Below are 27,214 nucleotides of genomic sequence, written 5' to 3' on the forward strand. Positions count from 1 at the left end.
TCATTCAACAAGTATTTAATGAGCCCGAAGTTTTCAAGCAAATGAGAACCAAAAGTGTTAAAGAGTGGGACCTTCTGTATATGAAATGGTATTTTTACCTATGCAAAAATCATACAGTTATGTAGGATACAGAGGAACAATTATAAAGGAGGTTTCAGATCAGCCACTAAGCTGCTACTATCTGACAAATATTACTATATTATATAAGTAGGAGTGTATTGGTAAATGTATAACAACCAACCAGCTCTCAAGAAACTTTTCATCTACATTATTGACATTTTCCCAACACTTAGACAATCACTAAACTTAGACAATCACTAATATCCACAAAGCAATAAGAAATCCTAATTTTTTTCACATTTACCAATTTTGAGGTGTAAAATCTCAAGTTTAATAACATCACTGTGCCTGTTCTGATGTGAGGTTTTTTATAGGAATAGTAAAAGAAAAAAAAAAACAACACTATCAAGGTCTCTGCAATTACTTCACAAAACCTTGAGAAAAAAAAAAAAAAGAGGGGGGAACAGGGGCAGGGAAGGAGAAGAGGGAGGGAGGGAAGGGGAAAAAGAAGAGAGAGAGAGAGAGAGAGAGAGAGAGAGAGAGAGAGAGAGAGAGAGAGAGAGAGAGAGAGAGAGAGAGATATGGAGGGAGAGATGGAGGGAGGGAGGCCAAGCATAGCAAAACTTTTGAAACATTAATTTCATGTTTTAAAAAGTCACCAATACCAAGCATTTTTAATTAACCAGAAATAGGTATTCACAGGTATAGATGACAAAATTAAGTGGTACCCTGATATAGCCAGCTCAAGCAAGCCTATATTTGAACCTGATATAGATCTCGTTTCAGAGTGTTCAGTCAGAGCCTTAGATTAGGTCCATAAACTACTTACTATAAAGTATCTAGGAAATCGTGGATTTGGTTGAGAAGGGATATGTGACATGGGGGAGAGAGAGGCTGCTACAGAGCTAGCCTCTGACATACACTGTGTGACCCACAGCTCGTCATTTAACCATATGGTACCCTGATGCCCTTGGTGTGTGACTCTCAGTTTCAGAAAAGGTTTTGCTGTGTCCTGGCAGAGGATGCTTCCTGAGCCAAGTGTTTCCCTACAGCAATGAAATCACAGGTCCAGTTCTATCAATCCCTAAAGGATATGGTCAGTGATAGGTCACAAGGTACAACCAGTCTAAATAATCTTTGCTTCCCCCCTGACAACCCAGTTAAATTCAGTTCCCTGTTCTATAGAAACCAGTCAACAACCACTGCCCTACAATCCACTGCCCCTTGCTGCCTTATTATACCAGATATATTCTAGCTACTGTGGGTGAGCTTTTGGTTCCCAAGTATAGAATAGATCAGGGGTTTTCAAACTATGGCCCTCGGGCCAGATGCAGTGGGCTGAGGACATTTATGTGGCCCGCCGGGTTATGGCAAATGGGCTGAGGGGCAGAGACAGAGTGTGAGTTTTTGTTTTTACTAATAGTCCGGCCCTCCAATAGTCTGAGGGACAGTGAACTGGCCCCCTATTTAAAAAGTTTGAGGACCACTGGAATAGATAGATGATTGAAGTTCAGTTTGCTAAAGACAAGAACTTCTCAGACTTATCCACTTCTAAGATTTCAAAGAATACTTCCCAGCAAGCAATAGGCACAGAGAAGCAGAATCCCAAACTCTTGCCCTAAAAAATATTTATATATTTGTCTCTAAGAGGCAGGGAAGCAACTTCAATGCCGATTTAATGGCCAAATAAGTCGGTACAAAGCTGAAGTGCTCATTCTGATAAATCAAAGGAAAAACAGGCAAAACATGAAGGCACTTGACACATATTTGAAAAATAGAATCCAGATGTGTAACTACTGTGCCTGAGCATATTCTTAGGACTGTCCTACCAAAGATGGGAGTAATCAGAATTGCCATTTAGATGAGTCTTTCAATGAAATGCATTGATTAATCATCATAGGAGACCAGCAAAAACATTATTGATTTTTTTTTCCCCCCAGCATAACAATTTGATCTGTACATCAATGGGGGCAGGGCCAGGGAGAGGACTTGTGCTCACCCAAAATATCCTTTTGCTTTTGCAGTGGAGAACCACCTGCTCTCTCTATCCCAAAAGATAATTAGAGCTGATTTGGCCATCCTGGCATAATTATTTACTCTGGCACTAAAAGTGTGGCCAAATGTGCTAATTGAAGACAGCAGGGGACAATCTAACTGAGTAGCAAGAATTTGTAGGCATAGCTAGACCTGGATGGCACAAGGGTTCAGAAGCTACCTCACAGGTTCAATGACTGACACCCCCACTGACACTGCTATCTTCAGTGGCTCAAACATAAAAACCAAACAAACAAACAAACAAAAACCCAACAAGCTATTTAGAGCTCTGACACTGCCAGGAACAATAACAAAAAAAATTTCTCCCTGTGATGCCTCTCTGCATTCAAAATTATGTTCATTCTCACAGAGCCACTCATTAATCACATTAAACCCAAGCAGCGTGAAGAGTAATTTGGCCAATTAATTCTATTGGAAAGTTTAGTGAAACTTCCATAAGTAGGAACAGTATGTACCTCGTACACACTGAACACAACCAAGGGGAAGGGAGTGTGGGATAGGAGGAGAAAGTAAAGAACACCCTCTTTCCCACTGTGTCCTTCAATGCTGCTGTCAGAATAAGAAAATGTGACAGATGGTTACTTCCCAGGAAGCAGCCATATAGTTGCAGCCCCCATGAAAATATACTGCTCACTTCCATTAGTAAGCCTTTAATTCACACCAGAAAATGCTTGTATGCATGCCTCCAACCAGCCACAGTGACCTAACCACTGAGTACAGCCAACAAAGAAGTATGAAAAGAGCTGCTCTAGAGAATGAATAGCTGGGGTCCATACAGAACCACACCAGAGGGGCAGGGGAGGGAAGAAAATGTGTAATCTTGGCTTTTCTGGTTCAGTTTTTTTAATCACTTTTGTCACTATAACATGCCTGCTTTATTCTTTGGGGATTTCAAACATACAGAGACTCTTATATTTTTGCAAAAGTTCATTTTTTGTTCTGACTTGTTCCCGCAGACTCTGCAGCTGCTGTTGTTGCTGTTCTGGACTCGAATTGATACCGGGCATAGTGTTAATCACTTTTCGCATCTCTTGGAACTTGGTCTTGAGAGCAGTCAACTCCTGGTGCATATCAACACTGTCTTTGTCCATACTGCAAAAGGCAGAAATCAAAGATTAGCATTGATGGCTGTGAACAAGAATATATTGTGTCTATAACAGCATGTGAGATTGACAAATATTGCTTAAGTAAAAGCAACTGATAGATGGCAAAGTTAGCTAAAATATAGAATTAACTTTAATTTAAAACAATCCTCCTGGATACCAATATCTCCCCCTCTACGCTCCCATCAATCACGACCTAAGTTGATAGCTTTGCGTAGACAGAAGTAGTCAGAAGAAAGAAATGTGGCAGTACAAACAGTAAGATTTTGCTGAATATGTAAAGAGAGGGAGTGTTAGGAGTCAGAGAAAACACTAAGATTACAAAAGCAGAAGAGTACAAGAACAGTTGCACCTTCTACAGAAATAGGCCATTTTCTCAGCAAACATCTTAGCAGGAAGACTTAACCATTCCATTTCCAAAATTCCCCACTCTGGCCCCCTTTGTCTAAATTGGTAAGTGCCTCAGATGGCCCAGTATATCAAGGCAGTTCCAATAATTCCTCATTTTATTCCTTGGCCATCTCTTACCAGCTGCCTAGCCATTGAACACATAGCTGGCACTGTCTTCTCCCCATCCTCCTTTTCTAGTTGTAGAATCACAATTAAATCAATATTGCCATTATTACTGCCCTATGATCCACTTAGCACACCTTTAACTTTACAAACATTACTCTCTTGTGAATACCATTCCTCTTTAAGCATTTTTGTCTCTTCCTCCCACCCCACCCCCAACAAAATGTAAACTTCTTTTTTTTCTTTATGAATACTTATTTTTCAAAACATATGCATGATAATTCTTCCTTTCTCCCCACCCTCCCCCCCACATGACAAATAGTCCAATATATGTCAAACACAGTAGAAATAATATATGTTAAATCCAATATATGCAGAATATAAGTTTCTAAGGGCAGGGGCAGTCCCCCCACTCCACATTCCACCCCTGTATTTAACATAGTGTTTGGCACAGAGTAAGTGGATTAATAAATGCTTTTTCATCATTTATTCAAGCTTGGAAGAAGAATGGGTCTGGGAAAAAATATGAATTTTTGTGTTGTATATGTTGAATTTGAGATATCTTGCGATCATTCAATGTGAAATGACATCATATTAAAGCTGGATACACATATAATAATATTAGTAATGACAGTGTTTGTTTACATAGGACTTTTAAAGTGTGTAAAGTGCTTTACAAATATCATCTCATTTGATCCTTATAACAAAGTAGGCACTTTTATCAACTCTATTACCAATGAAGAAACTAAGACTAAGTGATTTACTTAGGTAAATTTATCTAATGTCTAAAGCTGGATTTGTGCTCAGGCCTTCCTGATTTCCAGTACTCAACTATGCCTCTTAACTGCTTGTTATCTGTATTAAGGTGCTGATGCAACCTATGGGAGTTGATGAAGCTACAAAGTGAAAAAGAATAAAGAAAAAGTCCACCACAAAGCTCTGTGAAATATCCACAATTAGGAGAGAGGGGCAATGATTTTCGTGATGAGCCAAACAGCAGAGATAGAATGATATAGCACTTTAAGCTTTGCAAAGTCCTTTACATGTTATCTCAAATAAGACTGGCAAGTGATCAGAAAGGTAGGAGAAAAATCAGGAGAGTAATATCACATAAATCTAGAGAGAAGAAAGTATTCAGAAAGAAAGCATGGTCATCAATGTCGAATAAAGAACAGAAGTTAAAAAAAAATGAGGGCTGAGAAAAGATCATCATATTCAGAAATAAGAGAAATCATTGGCAACCTACTCTATACTGTATTACCACTCACCTAGATCGATGTATCTGCCTTACAAGCTGCTCATATGCATTAAGGGGGAAAAAAAAATTGTGTGGATAAGGTTTTAAAAACAAGCAGCTGATTCAATGAAAACTAAATTAATTCAATAAGCTGTTCTAAAATTAGGCCATTGAGGCAGAAAAGGGGAAAATTTGTCAATGATCACTTTTTAAAATAAATTTTCTTTCCTAAGTGGGGACATTTCAGACCAGATGGTGCTAATTCATTTTATTATTCATTTTTGCTGAGCTTACGCAGGAAGGGTAGTTTTTTCCGAAGGTAATGTATTACTCCCCTCTAAGTCAAATAACTGCCACTAACTACTAATTAACTACTTATCGATTGTCTATATCAGTACAAGAATAGGACTTTTATTTTAGGAATCAAGAGTCATCTAACTTCTACCTTCAATCTGTTGTACTCGACCAACCAATAGTACATCTTATGCTAGATTCCAGGAAAAAGTAACTGGTGTTCTTGAAAATTACAAATAATTTTGAAGATAGCCAAGAGAATTTTAAACATATCTTTTTTTTTTTTTTTTTTTTTTTTAAAGAAGTAATGTCAACCCAGATCCACAGGAGAACTCAATTTAACTGTGCTAAATACACATCATCATCATTTGTTCAGTACCATTCAGTCATTTTACTTGGTGTCTGACTCTTCATGACCCCACAGAGTTTTCTTGGCAAAGATAGTGGAATGGTTTGCCATTTCCTTCACCAGTGGATTAAGGCAAACAAAGATTAAGTGAGTTACCTAGGGTTATATAACTAATGACTATCTGAAGCTGGATTTGAACTCTGGTCTTCCCAACTCCAGGCCCAGCATTGTATCTACTGAGCCATGCAGTCATTTAGTTAAGACTAAAAAATAATCACAGGAAGGCTGTCTAGTCTGACATAACAAAAAAAGATTTAACTAAAATTAGTCTCCTTCTTAATCCAAGGTTTGAAAATATGAATAAATGGCTAAATTTAGTACTAACTTGACTACTAATTACACATTAAAGACACTGATATATTCCTAAATTCCCAAATCTCCAAGGGCACCTGATTTCTTAGGCCACAATAATGCTTCAAGTAAAGTAAAACAGGTCTAAAGATAATAACAATCAATATGAAACTGTTTTATAAAGAGAGGAGCTGAACTGAAAGGAGGTCAGACAGTGTGTAGAGAAGGGTTCCCCTCCACTGAAATCAGCTCCAATTGGCAGAGTATTTCTATAGAGTCAAACCGGCACAGAGCTCTTAGGGTGAGGAAAATACTATATTCAGGAAATGCCTCACACTCAGTGGGGTTCCTTCTCAGCTAGGACTACTTTGAAACATTCAAATAGACTCAAAAAAAAAAAAAAGCCTTTCATACAACTCCCAATCCTCAAAAATGAACAAAAGCAGCAGTCTTTAAATGGGCCTGGGCTTTTGTGTTCAAGATTAGTCATAACCCTATCTTCAGATAAAAAAGATTAGTAGAACATATGAGGTCAAGAAGAATAGGAAGAATAAAATAAGGCCAAAATCAAGAGCATCTCAGAATCATCCCAATATGCTCTAAAAAGAAGATAGAAAATATAGCTAGTCATCTGACAATTAGAATTGTATTTGTTCTGTTTGTTCTCTTAGGAGAGTCTTTTTTCATCCTCTGGTAGAAAGAAACTAAAGGCAAAAAGATAGGATGATTGTATACTTGGAAAATGCTAGGGAATGAGCAAAGATATTGATTGAGACAATAGCTTTAGAAAAGTTGAAAGCTACAAAATAAATCTTCAAAATCAATTGCATTTATTAAAATATTTGATATCCAAGAAACAGAAAATATGTATGTATAAACCAAAAGTCATTCCCTAATAGATAAATGATCAAAGGATATGAATAACAATTCTCAAAAAAAGTGTAAACTATTAACAACTATTAATACTATTAATATTCTAGATCACTAATAATAAAGGAAAATGCAAATCAAACAACCCTGCAGTTTCACTTCACACCCTGGATCTTGGTAAATATGACAAAATATAGCAAATAACCAATATTTGGAAGGGTTATGGGAAGAAAGGCAAATTGATACATTGTTTGTGAAGCTGTGAATTGGTACAACCACTTTAGAAAACAATTTAGAGTTATGCAAATAAAGGGACTAAAATGACCATGACTTTTGACCCAGAAATTCCATTACTGTATTTATAGCCCAAGAAGCCACTGACAAGAAAAAAGTCTCCAACATACCAAAATATTTATAGCAGCCTTTTTTGTGATAACAGAACATTAAAAACAAATGTGGCAAAATCATAAAAAAAAAAAATAATAAGCATGGTTTGAAAAGAGCCTTCTAATTTTACCCTTTACATAAAATATTTCCAGACTTTTCCCCAAATGTTGATTAGTTATGCTGATTTTTTTCTTTTGTCCTACAAATATTAATTTATTATATGGAATGGTAACATAGGAGGAGAAATGGAAGGACACTTAGGAAAACCATCATGTTCCAAAAACCCAAATCTTATTAACATCTTTCTGATCCATCCTAACTATACCTAAATTATTTTTAAGCCATTTGCTTAAGAAGACATTGGACCCAACTGATAAATGGTAAAAGGATATGAACAGATAGTTTTTAGATGGAAGAAATTAAAACTATCTAGTCATATGAAGAAATACTCTGAATCATTAATGATTAGAGAAATGCAAATTAAAACAACTCTGTGGTTCAACATCACACCTATCTGATTAGTTAAGGTGACAGAAAAAGAAAATAATAAATGTTGAAGAGGATCTGGGAAAACTGGGACACTAATGCACTGTTGGCAGAGTTGTAACTGATCCAACCAATCTGAAGTATAATTTGGAATGACACCCAAAAGGCTATAAAACTGCACATACCTCTTTTGATTCAACAATACCACTACTGGGCTTGTATCCCAAAGAGATAAAAGGGAAAAGGACCCACATATGCAAAAATGTTTGTAGCAGCTCTTTTTGAGGTGACAAGGAATTGGAAATTGTGGGGAATGGCTCAACAAATTGTAGTATAAAAATGTAACAGAATACTATTTTTCTATAAGAAATGATAAACTGGAAGATTTCAGAAAAATCTGGAAAGATTTATGTGAACTGGTGTTGAGTGAAATGAGCAGATAGTAATAGCAACATTGTATGATGATCACCTATGATCTTAGCAACACAGTGATCCAAGACAATTCCAATAGACTTAGGATAGAAAATGCCATCCACATTCAGAGAAAGAACTGTGGAGACAGTTCAATGCACACTAAATTCACTTTTTTTTTTCTTTCTCATGTTTTTTTCTCTTTTGTTCTGATTTTTCTTTCACAATATAACTAATATGGAAATATATTTGACATGGTTCTTCATGTATAACCTCTATCAGATTGCTTGCTGTTTTGGAGAGGGAGAGAGGGGAGAAAATTTTGGAATTCAAAATCTTGTAAAAATGAATGCTGAAATGAGATGATTCAAATCAATTCCAATTATTCAGTGATGAAAAAAGCCATCTACCCTGAGAGAGGACTGTGGGAACTGAGTGTGGAACACAATATAGCATTCTCACTCTTTCTGTTGTTGATGGCTTGCATTTTGTTTTCTTTCTCAGGTTTTTTTCCCCTTCTTGATCCGATTTTTTTTGTGCAGCAAGATAACTGTATAAATATGTATACATATATTGGATTTAACATATATTTTAACATATTTAACATATATTGGACTACCTGCCATTTAGGGGAGGGGAAGGAGGGGAAAATTTGGAGCAGAAGGCTTTGCAAGGGTCAATGTTTAAAAATTATCCATGCATATGTTTTGTAAATGAAAAGCTTTAATAAAATTTAAAAATGAAATGTTGAAAACTATATTCACATATAATTGGAAAAAAATAAAATGCCCACATAAATTTAATTTAATTTTTTAAAATTTAATTTTAATTTAATTAAAAATTTAATTTAATTAAAAAATTCCTCCCATAAAAAATGGGGGGAAAAGAACATTGGAGTCCTTCTAGAAAAGGACAGTGGACAAGGCTTACTTTTTTTCCTGGCATTCTCAAAACCAGATCAAATCATTTCTGTATGGCCCCCATCTTTCTAGACACTTACATTAATCATAGTTAAATTAGCTTATTCTCATGACTGAGGTAAGTAATTCATTCTAAACACCATGGCAAAGAAAACTGCAAGGCAGTTTCAAAATTAGACATTTCAAAACAGGGATCTGATAAGAATTTGAAATAGTATCAAAGGTTTTGAAAAACCAATTTAAATAACTTTAAAATATACTTATAAGGGGGAGCTAATTAGTACAGTGAATAGAGCACTAGCCCTGAAGTCAGGAGGGCTGAGTTCAAATCTGATCTCAGACACTTAACACTTCCTAGCCATGTGATCCTGGGCAAGACACATCCCCAATTGCTTCAGCAAAAATAAAATTTAAAAAAAAAAAAATGTATGTCTAAGAGGGCAAGAGTAAGAAATGGACAATATTGGAGTGGTTGTGGAATAAGAACATTAATGCATTATTGGTGGAGTTATTAATTGGGACAACCATTCTGGAAAGCAACTTGGAATTATGTAGAAGTCCAAACCCTTAAGGATTCCATTGCTAAGCATATATTTGTCATTGACAAAAAGAAAGTCTTTTTTATACACCATTTATTTATAAATAACAAAAAGCGCTAACTTTTTGTGGTAATGGATTCCTATTGTGTTATAGGACCCATCTCTTAAACTATGGTTCATGATGATTTATTATCAGTAAATGTTTGATTTGTTTACCTATTTTATATATCTGGAGTCATATAAAAATTTCTCAGGCAAAAAGGGGTTAACAAATGGAAAAAGTTAAGTCCTGCTATAGAAAATGACAAAGATGATGAATACTAGACTTAGAATAACTGATGAAGCAAGCAAAGCTAGGAAACCAATACGCATAGTAATTACAACAAAGAACAACTACCACAAAACAATAAAAAAAGATTGAAAATTTATAAAGCTTGACTTGAAAATTTGATAGGAAAAAAAAAAAGATAGGAGAAGATATCTCTCATCCTGCTCTATTGCCAAATTTGGGGCATTTACTTTTTAAGTTTTCATAGTAATTCCTGTTAAATTAGTAAGTTCCCTCCTAAGACAGTTTGTTTTTAGATTTTATGAACTACTGTGCAATTTGTTTCTAAGTCATTGCTTGTTCTATTCCATGGGTTTAGCATTATATATATGTATATAAATCTATTTCCAAGTAGTTTTATAATTATTACTTTGTAATATAGTTTAAGACCTAATCGTGCCAAGCCCACTTCCTTCCTATTGTTTTTATTAGACCTTTTATTGTTTTTGACCTTTTATTATGCCAACTGAATTTGTTATTATTGCTCAGGAATAAAAACTATCATCACTCTTAGGTAATTTGATTAGGATAACACAAAGACAGAGAGAGCATTCATTGGGTCCTTATGAGGTGTCAGGCATTGGTCTATGCAGCAGAACTTAAATACAAGCAAGTGAATCAGTTTCTGCTTTCAAGGAAAGTATAATTCAGTAAAAGTGAGCCTGAAAGGAGAAGAAAAGCATGGGAACAGCAGAATTTGAATCTGTTGGCCAGAAAATGAGGTAGAGTCTGGGTTCAAGGTAAGATCAGACAAAAGCCCACCTGCCAGAGGCCGGGGTAATCCTGGAGAAAGAAAGTCTAAGTTTCAGATGGAAAGTTAGTAGGGAAAAGGGAAGAATAGAAGCAGCATTATTTGGAGCTGGTGGGTAGGAACATATGCTTAGTAAAATACTAAATCTGTTCAATTACAGGGATAGCATTTTCATTTTTACTATGTTACTGTGGTCTATTATAACGATGGAATTCAATTTTTCAGGTCTTCTTTTGTTTGTTCGTTTGTTTAAAAAAAAAATTTTTTTTTTAAATAAGAAATCCCTTTTACCTTTCAGCACTGACAGAAAACTCTCTAGGATTATAAATTGAAAAGTAGATGCTATTCTTCATTTACAGAGGGAGTTTCCTACACCAGCAAAATCACAAGTCCACTCTTGATTCCTGATCTTATCAGAAAAGGTTCAATTATTTTTGTTTAACATAATTATAGTTCTTGGTCTTAGATACACTTTCCCCCCTCCCCCAGGCTGGGGTTAAGTGACTTGCCCAGGGTCACACAGCTAGGAAGTGTTAAGTGTCTGAGACCAGATTTGAACTCCCGTCCTCCTGAATTCAAGGCTGGTGCTCTATCCACTGCACCACCTAGCTGCCCCTCTTAGATACACTTTTGATCATTTTAAGGACATCCCTTTTATTTCTTTGCTTTTCAGCTTTTTAAAACACAAATGTATTTTGTTTTTTGTTTTATTTTGTTTTGTTGTTGTGTTTTTTTTGGTCTTTAGTTCTTATATTGTTCTTTTTTTTAATAAGTTTTTTTTGACAGTATATATGCATGAGTAACTTTTTTTAAAAACATTATCCCTTATGTTGTAAAAAAAAAAAAATTACCTATGCATATGTACTGTCAAAGAAAATGTTATAATTATAAAAATTAATAAAAAACAAAATTAAAAAACAAAAAACCCCAACATTATCCCTTGTATTCATTTTTCCAAATTATCCCCTCCCTTCCTCTACTCCCTCCCCTAGATGACAGGCAATCTCATACATTTTACATGTGTTACAATATAACCTAGATACAATATATGTGTGTAAATCCCATTTTCTTGTTGCACATTAATATTAGATTCTGAAGGTATAAGTAACCTGGGTAGATAGACAGTATTGCTAACAATTTACATTCACTTCCCAGTGTTCCTTCTCTGGGTGTAGTTGTTTCTGTCCATCACTGATCAGCTGGAAGTGAGTTGGATCTTCTTTATGTTGTAGATATCCACTTCCATCAGAATACATCTTCAATCAGCATTGAAGTGTACAGCAATCTTCTGGTTCTATTCATTTCACTCAGCATCAGTTGATGTTAAGTCTCTCCAAGCCTCTTTGTATTCCTCCTGCTGGTCATTTCTTACAGAGCAATAATATTCCATAACCTTCATATACCATAATTTACCCAACCATTCTCCAATTGATGGACATCCATTCATCTTCCAGTTTCTAGCCACTACAAAAAGAGCTGCCACAAACATTTTGGCACATACAGGTCCCTTTCCCCTCCTCAGTATTTCTTTGGGATATAAGCCCAATAGCAGCAATGCTGGATCAAAGGGTATGCACAGTTTGATAAGTTTTGGGGCATAGTTCCAAATTGCTCTCCAGAATGGTGGGATTCTTTCACAACTCCACCAACAATGTATTAGTGTCCCAGTTTTCCCACATCCCCTCCAACATTGATCGTTATTTGTTCCTGTCATCTTAGCCAATCTGACAGGTTTGTAGTGGTATCTCAGAGTTGTCTTAATTTGCATTTCTCTGATCAGTAGTGATTTGGAACACTCTTTCATATGAATGGATATAATTTCAATTTCATCATCTGAGAATACACAAATGTATTTTGTAAAAAAGGCTTTTTCTTTTATTATTATTTTTCTTATATTATTTTTATACTTCTAGTTTTCCTAATGACTAGCTATTCCTGGTATAAGTCCATCCTGGTCATCGTGAATCATTTTGGAATACAATAATGTAACATTTTTGGTAATACTCTAAAAATTTTTGCATTGATATACTTTAGTAACAATATTAGACTTAAAGTTCTTTCTTTACTTTCTTTTCTCCTGGTTTGGGTGACCATATTTATCTCAAAGAAGGATTTTGGTTGGATTTCTTCTTTGTTTTTGTAAATGATTGATCATAATATGGGAATTGTTTACTCATTCAATCCTTGACAGAAACGACTGGTAAATTCATCTGGTCCAAGATTTTTACTTCCCCTTTCTCCCCTAAGTTAATTTATGGTTTGTCCAATTTCTCTTTCAGCTTCATAAGAAGGTGGGTTCCCTATCATTTGATTTTCTCAAGCAAATGCAGGCTGATCATCTAGTAGATAATTTATACAGAGAGGTGGAAGTTGAACTAAATAGCTTCTGAGTCTCTTCCAACTTTGATAATTCTGTGACCTTATAATCGAAAGAATTACAGCTTCAAAACTACATTTTACAGACGAAGGAATAGAGATCAAGAAAATTTAAGTGACAATCCAAATAATCCAATATTCTCTAAAGAAACCAAAGATAAACTAAACATGAATTTTTTCATTCATTCAACAAATATTTATTAAGCGCCTGCTACATACAAAACACAATATGATACAGAATGGGATACATAGCATTGGTTATCTTGCTATATAGGAGATAACAAATGCCTATTAGCAAAAATATTTACAATACAAGAAATTATATACAATAGAAAACTCAAAAGTTGGAAGGTATTTATGTAATCAAAATCCCTCATTTTACAAGTAAAGGCAATGAGTCAGAGATGTTAAATAAGTTGTCCAAAGTTATATAGCAATTTAACTGAGCTAGGAGATTCCATATCATCAGATTTGGGGGTCACATAATAACAAAAGTACAAAGGATGAAGGACCATTTTTGGATCAAATAAGTTTTTTTTTTGTTTTTTCTTAAGCTATGTAAATTTTATTATTTTTTCTTGGTTTTAACTTTCAATTCTATGCAAATGACTCAAACTTGCATGTATACCTTCAATCTTGTTGTCTACTTCTCTCTCTTTTTTTAAACGCATGCATATTTATAGTTATCTTGCTGCACAAGAAAAATTAAATCAATAAGAAAGAAAAAAAAAACTGAGAAAGAAAATAAAATGCAAGCAACAACAGAGAGAGTGAGAATGCTATGTTGTGTTCCACACTCAGTTCCCATGGTTCTCCCTTTGGGTGCAGATGACTCTCTTCATCACTGAACAAGGGGAACTGGTTTGAATCATCTCATTATTGAAGAGAGCCACGCTCTTCAGAATTGATTGTTGTATAGTCTTGTTGTGGCCATGTATAATGGATCAAATAAGTTTTACACAAAATTCTATTCTATTGCCTCATTTTGTCATGTTTATGGATCCTGGTTTCTCAAAGGTTACGGGGGATTAAGTAGTAAGCATAAGTAGGTTTTTTGTTCTGAAAAAAATCTTTCAGTATAGTCTCAACAACAGGTTGATTCTGCTACTTAGTGACAAAATTTTGGCTATAGAAAACTGCAAAACAAAAAAATGCCCTTCATTCTTTTATTTCTATAATAGTAGTACTGTGTCAGAAAAAGGGACAGAGGAAGCACAATTTTTAGATCATCTATAAATTGTAACTTGGCTGTCAGTACTCTAAATGTGAGATGCTTGTGCAATGACCAGACAACCCATAAAAATTTCAATTTTTAAAACTGAAATTTTAAAAATTGTGATGACTATGGCATATTTCTAGAATAATTGAGTCTATTGATCTTAAATTTCCCATTATAAATAACAACAGAAAAATGAGAAAGAAGTTAAAATTAAATTAAAATATGCTTTTTTTCTAAGTACTCTTTGAGGAGGCAAATAAAGGGATTGGCAGAATGGATTTTATTATGAGCCCAAAAGGAAGAAAGCACATTATTTCTGTTTACATTTGGCCATCTTGTATAAGTGCTCATGATCCTGTGTGCAGAGGCCTCTACAGAAATAACTGTAGTTTATGCACCAACATTTGTTGCAGAAGACAATGAACTGAGAATCTACAAGGATTAGATAAAACTCTCCAGATTAAAATTAACATCAAGAACATTGAACAAAGCAACAAGATTATGTGACAACCAACTCTGATGGGCGTGTCTTTTTTTTTTTTTTTTTTTAAACAATGAGGTGATTCAGGCTAATTCCAATAGACTTGTGATGAAGAGCCATCTGCATCCAGAAAGAGGTCTGTGAGGACTCAAAGTGGATCACAACCTAGTATATTCACCTTTTTTGTTATTTGTTTGCTTTCTCCCCATTTTCAATCTGATTTTTCATGTGCAGCATGATAAATGTAGAAATATGTATAGAAGAATTGCAAGCATATATTGGAGAGGGATATGGAGGGAAGGAAGAGAAAAATTTGGAACACAAGGTTTTGTAAGAGTGAATGCTGAAAACTATCTTTGCATGTATTTTGAAAATAAAAAGCTATTGTTAAAAAAATTAACATCTTCAGATGATCCTTAAGGATCTCAATGAAAAGATGGAAAAGGGGGAGGATGGCCCCCTTTTACTGGAAAAAATAAAATTAAAAAAAAAAAAAAAAAAAAAAGATGTGTGAGGGACTAATGACTTATAAGCCATACAGCAGTCTAGGGGTAGGCATGGAATGAGTTCTATTCTGAAACCTTGGATAAAACAATTAAATTGATTAGATTACAGATTTATGTGATTATTAGACATCAAGAAAGCCATCGTAGAGGAGGTAATACATGTGAATTGGTCCTTGAGGAATGAATATAATTTTGACAGAGTAAAATGGGATTGGAGGATACAATAGAGGAAACTGTAATAGCAGGAATTCTGACTGCTTATCTGCAGAAAATAGAAAATTTCAACAGAATTTTAGAAGTAAGAAGAATCTTAAAGATTTTCTATTTTTTCATTTTACAGAAAAGGAAACAGAGGTCCAGTGACGTTAAATCACTCTACTAGTAAATTATGGACCTGAGATTAGAATATAGGCCTTCTGTGCTCTCTACAAAATACTATGAAGATGTCACTACTGGGTCTGTATCCCAAAGAGATCACAAAAGAGGGAAAAGGACCCACGTGTACAAAAATGTTTGTACAGCAGATTTATTTGTGGTGACAAGGAATTGGAAATAGAGTGGATGCCCAACAATTGTGGAATGGCTGAATAAATTATGGTATATGGATGTAATGGAATATTATTGTTCTATAAGAAATGTAGAATAGGTTGACTTCAAAAAAGCCTGGAAAGACTTAATGAACTGAAAAAATGAGTGAAATGAGCAGAACTGGGAGAATACTGTACAATAGTAAAGATTATGTTATGATCAATTATGATACACTTGGCTCTTCTCAGAAATACAATGATCCAAGACAATACCAATAGACTTTGGATGGAAAATACCATCTACATTCAGAGGGAGAATTATAAAGACTGAATGTAGATGGAAGCATACTATTTTCTTTTTACTTCCAGTGAAACTGAAAGTTATATTTGCACGTGAGGTATGATAAAAGCAAATAAAGCATATTATACAAAGAAACCAACTTGTTCCAGAATTATGAATATTCCATCATGGAGATAATACAATATAACATTTGTACATATTACAAAGTAGAATAAATTTAATATTTAAGATATAGAAACACAAATGTTGGGAATTTTCATGTTTAACCTCAATAGAAATTGATGGGCTTGTTTTAACCCACTCTACCCACTACCTTATTTTCTGTCACTCCTTTCCCCCTTCTCTTACCTTTTTCTCTAGTGTTTCTGCCCCAGTGATAGACACAGTTCTTAAGAATTACAGTTATCATTTTCCCATCTAGGGATGTAAACAACTTAACCTTTACATAATATATAGTTTTCCTGTTTACTTCCAGTCCTGTGTTTGCTAATTAAGTTTTCTGTTTAGTTTTTTTTCCCCCAACAGAAAGATTGAAAGTCTCTTATATTTCATTGAAGCTGAATGATGCTGCTGACTGTAGTTGGATATTTTGGTTATACTCCCAGGTCCGTTGCCTTGAAGAATATGGTATTCCAGGCCCTCCTATGCTTTATTGTAGAAGCTGCCAGATCCTGAGTAATCCTAACTGTTGCTCCTTGGTATATGAATTCTTTTCATCTGGCAGTTTGCAAATAATTTTTCCTTGAGGTAGAATTCTAGAGTTTCGCCACAATGTTCCTTGGGGTTTTCCTTGTAGGATCTCTTTCCAAAGGTGAGAAATGGATTCTTTCAATGAGTAATTCCCCCTCTGTTTCAAGAATATATTAATGGTCTCTTGAAGAACAGCTATCCAGGTTCTTTTTCAAGTCATAGCTAGCCTTTAGATAGGCCAAATTTTTTAAAACTGTCTCTTCTGTATCTATTTTCCAATGAGGTATTTCATATTTTCTTCCATTGCTTCATTTTTTTTTTTGTTTGACTGATTCTTGCTGTCTCACAAAGTCATTAACTTTCATTTGTCCTGTTCTAGTTTCGTGATTTTCTTCAGCTAGTTTTTAAAATCTTTTTCCATTTGCTTAATTCTACTTTTTAAGGAATTGTTTTCTTCAATTTTTTCCTTCCTTTTCCAAGCTAATGACTCTCTCATGCATATCTTTCATTTCCTTTCTCATTTTTTTCTTCTACCTCTCTTATTTGCCTTTTAAAGTCTTTTATGAGCACTTCCAAAAAACCTCTTTAGGCTTGAGATCAATTTGTATCACTCTGAGATTCTTCTGTGTGCATTTTTTTCCTTGTCTGAGTTGTGTTTTGCTCTGCCCTGCCATCACAGTAGTTTTTTATGGTCAAGGTTCTTTTTTTGTTTCATGCTCATTTTCTTTGCTTTTCTTTTGGTATTTCCCCCTTTTTTACTTTTGTGGTTGAACTCTGCTCAAAAGAGCAATGCTCTTTTGACGGTGCTGTCCCAAGCTTCCTGTGCAGCTCTGAGCCTTGACTTGGAGCACAGAGGCCCCTTGTGTTTGCAAGGGATAGCTTTGCTGCTCTGTTCAGGAAACAGCCTGGTTTCCTAGAATTTGCCTTCTAAGCTGGGACTGGAAGCTGTCCCACTGATTTGCTCCTCTACTGAGCCAGGACTGAGGATCTTAGTTGCTGATTTGCTGTGATTAAGACCCTCTCACCTGCTTTCCCAGAATTTATTTGAGCTGGCCTGAACACACTTTTCATCCCAGTGAGAATGACTTTTTTTTTTGAAGTTTTTCCAGTCTATCTTGAGCTGGAAAGTGGTTTCATTTCGTCTGACTTTCTTCAGAGGTTTGGCTTCCTGTGTTTTTCAAAGGAAACTGAAAGAGCTCAAGCACCCTTTTTTGGCTCCTGCCATTTTGGCTCCCAAAGCATACTTTTCATCTTTTTTCTTTTCCTTCCTCATGGTTTTTCCACTATTATTCAAGTTTTTGTTTCACAACATAATATAGAAATGTGTTCAAAATGATTGTACATGTACAATCTCTATCAAATTGCTTGAGGAGGGTAGAGGGTAAGGGAGAGAGGGAGAAAAAATTTGCAACTTAAAATCTTATAAAAGTGAACATTGAAAACTATATTTATTTTGTAATTAGAAAAAATAAAATACTATTGAGAGAGAGAGAAAGAAAAAGAAAAAGATTCTATGCAGCCTTTCTAGTCTAAGGGCAGTACAAAGAATGGAAGGAGGGGACTTAAATTCATAATAAAAATAATTATAACAATAGATGTGGAAGCCTATACAAATATAAAATGCTACATTATATCTCATTTGATCCTTCCAATTCTAACTGTCCGAGAAGAAAACAAGAAAGGAGAGATTGAATAATTTACCCAATGAGAGAATACTGAACCTAGAATTCATTTGTGAGAATGGGAGGAGGGAAGGTTAATCAAAGGAGGAAAAAAATGAATGAAACAATGTAGAGGGCTAAAACTCTTGAGTTAATGCACTGGGGTTGGACAACCGAGCACTTGAGGCTAATTACTGATTGGACAATACTCTATAAGAATGTGCTTGGAAAATGGCCCTTCCCACTATCCTGTGCTGGCCCAATCTTTTGGTGTATACAGAGAATTGTGGGAGGGATTAAGAGGTGCAGGGAGACTAGCCAGGGTCACTTCTAGGTGGGAGATGAGGAGAAGGGAGGTCATAGAGATCCTGCATCCATCCCCTTCACTTCTACTGCTAAAGACCAAGAATAAAGACCAAGGACTTTTGCTTATCCTGACTCCGGCTGGTTCTAAGGTATCCAGGGTGCTAACGCTATCGACACATTTGGTGCCCAATGTGGGACAAGGACCCTAATTTCACTGAAGAAAACCCTCGGGGACCAGGAAATAGGGTGAGTATTTTAATAGACAAACAGGGAACTTACTTTGTTAAGGGCTAAACTATTAACCTTTTCTAGCTGAAATGGGGCAGATGTTAGGAAAAGATTCTCCCCCAGCCCCAGCCCCACCTTCACCCCGAGGGGGCACTATAGAAAGCATGCTTAAGATGATCAAGGGGCAAGGTTTAATTATAACTTGGTTGCAGATCGCTAGACTATTGGGTACATTAGAACTCATGTTGTCCCCTTGGTTCTTAAAGGAAGAAGAAATAGGGCTAAATAATTGGAAGCTGATAGGAGAACAACTTTGTGAATACCACAGTGATAAAGGTCCTGATTCAATTTTCAAGCAAACATTCTATATATACAACATAATACAATTGGCCTTAAAGAATCCTCCAAGTTATAGAAAAAAGAAAAATTTTCAGAGCAGCCAGATGAGGAAGGGTGAGGAAAAAGAGGAAGAAAAAGAACATATTAATAGCAATATCACTAGAGGGCATGTGGAGTTAAGTGAGGGTGAAGGGCATGGTGAAGGGTGTGGTGATTCTGGCTCTGACCAGGCAGCTTCAATCCCCCTAAACTGGAACCGGTTTTTGACATGCCCCCATCAATTTCACCTTCTGGGATGGAGGGAGGAGGAGAGGAGTAGGAGGGGCAGTGATATTACCAACACCTCCCCACCCAACAATCACCCCTTCCTATGACTAGATTGCAAAAGGCATTACTTAAAGCCATGGAAGAAGGCCAGAATTTAGCTGATTTGAAAGTAGCAATGTATGCTGTGATTCAACAGTTTAACTCAGTGGTCCTAAACTTTTTAAATAGGGGGCCAGTTCACTGTCCCTCAGACTGTTTGAGGGTCGGACTATAGTAAAAACAAAAGCTCACACTCTGCCTGTCTCCGCCCCTCAGCCCATTTACCATAACCCAGCGGGGCCACATCTGGCCAGAAGGCCATAGTTTGAGAACCTCTGACCTCTTCAGGTCAAGAGAGTAGAAGATACACTCCTTTTGAACTAGAAATCCTCAAAGACCTGAAAAAGGCATGCTCTCTTTATGGGGCTACATCAGCTTATGTTAAGATGTTATTACAGAATTTGGCTTATGAAGTCTTAACCCCTAGTGAATGGAAATCTATAGCAAGGACATGCTTAGAACCTGAATAAAACTTGTTGTGGCTTTCTGAATATAGTGAGCTCTGTAGGATACAAGCCCAACAAAATAGACAAAGTGAAGTTAATCCTCCAATCACCTGTGACCAACTAACTGGTGTAGGTTCTTATGCAGACATTTCAGTACAGATTAATTACCCCTTAGCAGCATATGACCAAATTGCTGCTGCTATCAAAGCATGGGCTTTTCTCCCCGGTAAAAATGACAAGGATGAGGCCTTCACAAAAATAGCACAAGGGCCAAATAAACCCTTTGCTGATTTTGTGGGACGCTTGCAGACAGCTGTCATATGAACTAATGCTAAAAAGGCAGTAACAGAAATTATGATAAGTCAACTTGCTAAAGAAAATGCTAATGAGGTTTGTAATAGAATTATACTAGGACTATGCAAGGATGCTCCTTTAGAGGAGATCATAAGACGCTGTGCCACAGTGGGCACAAATACCTTTTATAGCCAGGCTATGATGCAGGCTTTCCAAGATCCGAACATGGGAAGACAGGGTCCCTTTTGGTAAGGGACTTCCAGACAGACTCGTCAATGCTTTCAATGTGGTAAAGTAGGGCATCTGAAAGCTCAATGGTGGCATAGAGCCAGAGTGAGGAAACAGGGTGGGAGAACAAGACCGAATACCCCATGTCCAAAATGCAACAGAGGCTTCCATTGGGCATAATAATGTGGACTAATTCAGGGAAATGGGATGAGGGGCCCAGCCCCAGAGTCCAAGACAAAAGACACTTGGGGCATGATGGCAGCCGATGCTACACTCAGAGAGTGCCTAGAAGTCCAGGACTCAGATATGACCAATCATCCAGGAAGCAACCTGATGGGAGAAAGGGATAACAGTTGGGGAGAATAGAGTTGTATGCTGCTAGGACTACTGAGACATCCCCTGGAGAGGTGAAATCTGTTCCTCTCCAGCCTATGTATCCCTTGCCTCCAGGCACAATAGGCTTGACCATTTTACCTGAGTGTGTGTACAAAACAGTGTCCATCCATACACTGATGTGAGAAACTAGGGAATGTGTAGATAATATTCCAGTCACTAATACAGGTAGGCAATGTGTGACTTATCAACCAGGAGAAGTAGTAGCATCAGGTTTACTGATACACACTCCTAATAAGCAATCTGGTGATAGTCGCCCAGATTCTGACTCCAAGCAACAAAATCCTGGAATATTCTAGACAGCAGCTGTGACAACTGACCAACCTATGCTCACTATCTATATAAATAGTATTCCATTAGAAGGATTAGTAGACACTGGTGCAAATCGTAGTCATTAGAGGTGCCAACTGGCCCAGTCACTGGCCAAAGATTAAGCAGACACCTACATGTCTGGCATAGTAGGATCAATAGCAGCTGAAGTTAGTGCTACCCCTTTGAGATGGATATTTGAAGGCAAAACAGGAGTTTTTACTCCTTTTATAGTTGAAAAAAATCTTTATCAATCTGTGGGGAAGAGACATTTTACAACAATTAGGATTAAAAATGAGTATTTCAGTTTTTTAGGCAGGGCTGTTGTTGAAGACCTGCCAACACTTTCACTTGTTCCTTTTCAAAGGAAAATTGATACACCAGTGTGGATATTACAGTGGCCCTTAGGTAGCGATAAAATTCACATTACATTACATGGATGATATATTGGGATATGTACCTGAGGAACAAATGTTAGAAGCATGTCTACAAAAGACCTTGGAAACACTAAGGAACTACAAATTGCACATAGCTCCAGAAAAAATTCAAAGACATTCTCCTTTTCAATATTTAGGATATGAAGTATATCCTAAGGTGCTTACAATACAAAAACTTTCATTAAGAACAGAGAAGCTAAATACCTTAAATGACTTTCAGAAATTGATAGGAGATATCCAATGGATGCGTCCAGTGTTAGGCTTGACTACCTATAAATTGCAACCATTATGTGACATTTTAAGGGGTGACAGTGTTTTAAACTCACCACACCAGCTTACAAAAGAAGTTCAAGAGGCTTTGAAAGAGGTTAAACTGGCTTTATCCAATGTGATTGAAAGAGTCACTCAAAAACCCTTGGAAATATCAGTTTTTGCTACACAAGAAGCACCCACAACAGTCCTTCATCAAGGAGACAATGTGATAAAATGAGTGAACTCCCAGCACAACTAGAACAAAGCCTTACTTCTTACCCAGTGCTTGTGGCTAGAATTTTTTAAAGGCCATTGAGTGAGTAGTACAATTATCTGAGATAAAAGCAGACAAGATATACACCTTTTATACTAATGCACAAGTTAATGTGTGCTGCGAAACCATCCCAGAGTGGCAAATTTTATTAGCCATGGCTCTAAATTTTACACACGGATCTCCATTAAAGATAACCAGACTGTTACATAATTGGCGATGCATTCTTGAAGAAAAGGTTTCTAAAGTTCCTCTTAAAGGACAAACTATCTTTATAGATGCATCCAAACATATTTGAACTTTATACTCTTGTGACTTAACTATAAAGAGAATAGTCAGAACTCCTTTTCAGTCCACTCAGCAGAATGCATTGTATACAATCATTCTAGCTCTTACTTATGATCCAGGAGATATAAATATAATATCTGATTCGGCCTATTCAGTAAGTGTGGTACAAAAATTTGCCCAAATAAAAATTGTACCCTCTAATATATATCAGATCTTTAAGAAACTTCAAGAGCAATTGAGAAAGCATCCAGGAAAGATTTATATCTTGCATATCCATTCTCATAGTGGACTTCCAGGTCCTATTTTTGATGGTAATTCAAAGGCAGATAGCCTTTGAACTATGTTGGCCAATACTCCTTTATTTCAAGAAGCTCAAGAATCTCATTTTAAATATCATCAGGCTGCTCGAGCTTTACTTTTACAATTTTAAAAGCCTGTCCAGCTTGCCTTCCTTTCCATACTCCTACACCCCCTCCAGGGAAAAACCCTCGTGGTTTGAGACCTAATGAAATTTGGCAAATGGATGTGACCCATTATAAATCTTTTGGTCGTCTGTCTTTTATCCATGTTGTGGTAGACACTTGTGGATTCACTTTTGCAATACCAGCAGCAAAAGAGACAGCCCGAGTGGTCACTGAATTCCTTATACAAGCATTTGCAATTATGGGTGTGCTACAAGCCATAAAAACAGACAATGGACCTGCATATACTTCTAAACATTTTGCACACTTTTGTGCACAGTATAAGATTTTACATACTATTGGCATACCCTTTAATTAATCCTCAAGGACAGGCAATAGTAGGGAGGAGAAAAAGAGATATTAAAATGCTCCTCCAAAAACAAAAGAAAGGGGGAGCCACAGGTAACCCTAGAGAACTTCTAAATCTAGCCCTTTATACTATTAACTTCTTGATTTTTGCCAAAAATGCACTGGCTCCAGCAGACAGGTTTTATAACTCACCGGAAAGGCAGTGTCCAGTCGAGCAGCTCCAATATCTTTAGTTAATCGCCAGGTGATATGGAGAGACCCAGAAAGTAGTGAATGGAAGGGACCAGATAGGTTAACTGCTTGGGGGAGAGGGTTTGCTTCTATCTCTACAGATGGAGAAGGAATCAGATAGGTGCCAACGAGCCATATTCACCTTGTCCATCAGAGAGAGATGGAGCAGACCCTTGAAACGAAGGAGAAGACTCAAGAAATACCAGGTGGTTCCAATGCTGACTGTGCCCACCACTGAAAGACCATGGCAGTTATGGCATTTGACTCATGGACATCAAAAATTGTTGGACTTCGATTCTTTTTGTACAGCAAAACAACTGTTTGGACATGTATACATATATTGCATTTAATTTATACTTTAACATATTTAACATGTATTGGTCAACTTGCCATTGGGGGGGGGGGGAATTAGAACAATTGGCAACTGTCAATATAAAATTACCCATGCATGTATCTGGTAAATAAAAACTATTAAAAAAAATTGTTGGACTTCAAAATCCTTAGGAATCATTGGAATCCCTGAGATATGAAAAGATTGTTGTAGGATTTCAAAACCCTCAGGAATCAATGGATTCTCTGAGACATGATAAGATTGTTATAAGACTTCAAAAAACTCAGGAATCTTTGGATTCTCTGAGACATGATAAGATTGTTATAGGACTTCAAAAAACTCAGGAATCATTACATTCTCTGACACATGATAAGACTGTTGTAGGACTTTAAAACCATCAGGAATCACTGGATTTTCTGAGAAATGATAAAACTGTTGCAGGACTTCAAAACCCTCAGGAATCATTGGATTCTCTGAGCCATAAGACTGTTGTAGGACTTCAAAACCCTCAGGAATTATTGGATTTTCTGAGAAATTATAAAACTGTTGCAGGACTTCAAAATCTGCAGGAATCATTGGATTCCCTGACATGTGAAGCAATGGACAGTAGAATGGTTTTGGACTATCTCTTGGCTGCTGAAGGAGACATATCTGTGACTGCAGTTTACATACCCTCCTTCTAGGACTTCTGGAAATTTCTTACAGTACCATGTTGATTTATATTGTTTGTTATATCACTACTTGCATGTACAATTCACGTTTGTTACACCACATCGAGTCTGCACTGCCTGTGGGAGAGTCATCACTAATAGCCTGTGTGTTATTGCTATGTGCTTGTGTAATACCTCCCATGCTGATGGGTTTGTGCACACCTGTTTCTACTAAGACCCTTCAGTGCAGAAACCTGCTAGCAATCCCCACTTCCCTTTGGTGCTTTTCATCTCCCCTCCTGAAAAGTCAGGGAGGTTGTTATCACCTGTGTTCTAAAACAAAAGAAAGCGGGAGATATAGAGGGCTGAAACTCTTGAGTTAATGCACTGAGGTTGGACAATCGAGCACTTGAGGCTAATTACTGATTGGACAATACTCTATACTTGAATATGCTTGGAAAATGGCCCTTCCCACTTCCTGTGCTGGCCCAATCAGACTAGGGAGTGTAGTGAGAGTAGCCAGAGTCATTCCGGGTGGGAGATGAAGAGGTGCGGTGGCGTTGATTCTGTGTCCATCCCCTTCACTTCTACTGGTAAAGACCAAGAATAAAGACTTTTGCTTATCCTGACTCCTGCTGATTCTAAGGTATCCAGGGTGCTAACGGATGCGTTTGTGGAGTAGCCCGAGGTTGTGGATCATTACAGAACAAGAATATATGGGGAGAAGCTAGAACCGAAGAATTTAGAACTGAAAGAGCCTTAGAGATTACCTAACCTAATCTTTTCATTTTGTAAAAAAGGAACCTTGGGTTCAGAAGAGGGAAGTTATTCAATTACATATGGGACTAGAAACTTTTAGGTCCTCTAATTTCTTATACAAATTCCTTCCAATACTCTAAACCAGGGGTTCTCAAACTATGGCCTGGGGGCCAGATGCAGCCCAACAGGTTATGGCAAATGGGCTGAGGGTCGGAGACAGAGGGTGAGTTTTTGTTTTTACTACAGTCCGGCCCTCCCACAGTCTGAGGGACTGTGAACTGGCCCCTATTTAAAAAGTTTGAAGACCACTGCTCTAAACTGTCAGGGATTCAATAGTGAATCGTAAATTGGTATCAACTGTTTACAGATAGGATATTGCAAAGATGAAAAGATATAGCTGGACTCATTCCCTTTCAATTCTGTGCTGGCAGATTGCTCTGTTCCTCTTCTCATTAGTTTAATTAACATAAAATGTAAAAAAAATATGGATTATTTTACTGGTCAATTTCAACGTCTGTATTAGTTTCTGAAAGGGCATCGAGGACCAGTTGTCCCCCATGACAACCAACTTTAGAGGTGAGGAATTTCTGATCTCCAAAGATCACATTAGGTCTTTAAGTCTTCATCATCCCATAATCAGTACTTTCCCTTCAAAATAAACTTGCAGGGGCAGCTAAAAGGTGCAGTCCCTGGAGTCAGCAGGATCTGAGTTCAAATGTGGCCTCATATATTTAACACTTACTAGCTGTGTGTCCTTGTGCAAGTCTCCTAACTCCAATTGCCTTGCCAAAAAAAGAGGAAATTATCTTCCAATAACAATCTCTACATCTTGTATGTGTAGTTTTTTGACATGCTGTGTCTTCCACCAGAATATGAGCTCTTTATAGGCAAGGACTATGGGTTTAGACTGGCACATAGAACCTGGCTTACAAATTAAACCCTTGATTGACTCAGAAGTGTCTGGCTGTGTGTTACACAGTAAGTGATTAATGCATGCTGTTGCCTAAGCATAGTACCTGATTTATATAGTAAGCGCCTAATAAATGCTTGTTGGCTGAGAAAGGAGGGATCACTGATTCAGAACTAAAGGGAGTACACATCTGCAGCTAGGAAGAATCCTCCAAAATCATCTAAATCCACCCCCTTCACTTTACAGAGGACACTCAGGGATCAGGCCACGGCTGGACTCTAGAATTTGAATCCGGCGCTCTTTCTATTGGCTGGCAGCTGACCGAGGCAGGCAGAGCCACCATTGGTCCATCCCATTTCTTTACCATGGCAACACGTACACCGTAACGATCCACAACCTCGGGGTACTCCACAAACGCACAGAACTTACTGGAGAAGCGAAGGGGCACGTCACCCCTAGGCAGTTATTTCCTGGGAATGCGAGGGGACTGGCGAGCCGAGGGAGGGGGGAAAGGGGAGGAGGGAAAGGGGAGGAGGGAAGGAGGGGCGCCCGCGCAGAGAGCACGTTACCATTTGATGACGTCATGAACCAAAGGCAGGAAAGAGTAGGTCTCCGCCTCTTTGAGGCCCGGGGGCGGAGGAGGCTGAAGAGCCACCGACGCCGTAGGCTGAGATTGCGATGGTTGCTGCTGCTGCGGCGGCGGCGGTTGGGAAGCGGTCAACGGCTTCTGCTCTTGCAACGGCGGATCCTGCGATTGCGACAACGTCTCCTCCGCCGGTCTCCCGGAGACTACGCCGACGGAGGCCATGGCCATCGGGCCGGTGGAGCCGGCGCTCCGTTGATTATCGCCGGGGCCTACACAGGAGTCGCTTCTTTTGCACGTCACTGGGCGCGCCGCGCCGGGGCTAGCTGGGTACGGGAGAGGCCGCGAGCCACCGAGGATACCGCCACCCCGCCCCCTCCTGCGCTTTTTAGTGCGCATGTCAGGGGT

The 27,214-nt window shown here is 37.5% G+C and overlaps 1 protein-coding gene across 1 annotated transcript; it reads right to left on the reverse strand.

The window, feature by feature from the left end:
• On the reverse strand, positions 1-27,214 carry MED9 (mediator complex subunit 9). Its single transcript, XM_074281595.1, has 2 exons — positions 26,793-27,214; positions 1-3,207 (listed from the first exon to the last, which is right to left on the reverse strand). The coding sequence occupies exons 1-2, from the start codon at positions 27,203-27,205 to the stop codon at positions 2,991-2,993; spliced, it is 630 nt and encodes a 209-aa protein (XP_074137696.1). The 5' UTR covers positions 27,206-27,214; the 3' UTR covers positions 1-2,990.

Source organism: Sminthopsis crassicaudata, chromosome 1, assembly GCF_048593235.1.
Source record: "Sminthopsis crassicaudata isolate SCR6 chromosome 1, ASM4859323v1, whole genome shotgun sequence".
In the NCBI taxonomy this organism is placed as follows: Eukaryota; Metazoa; Chordata; class Mammalia; order Dasyuromorphia; family Dasyuridae; genus Sminthopsis; species Sminthopsis crassicaudata.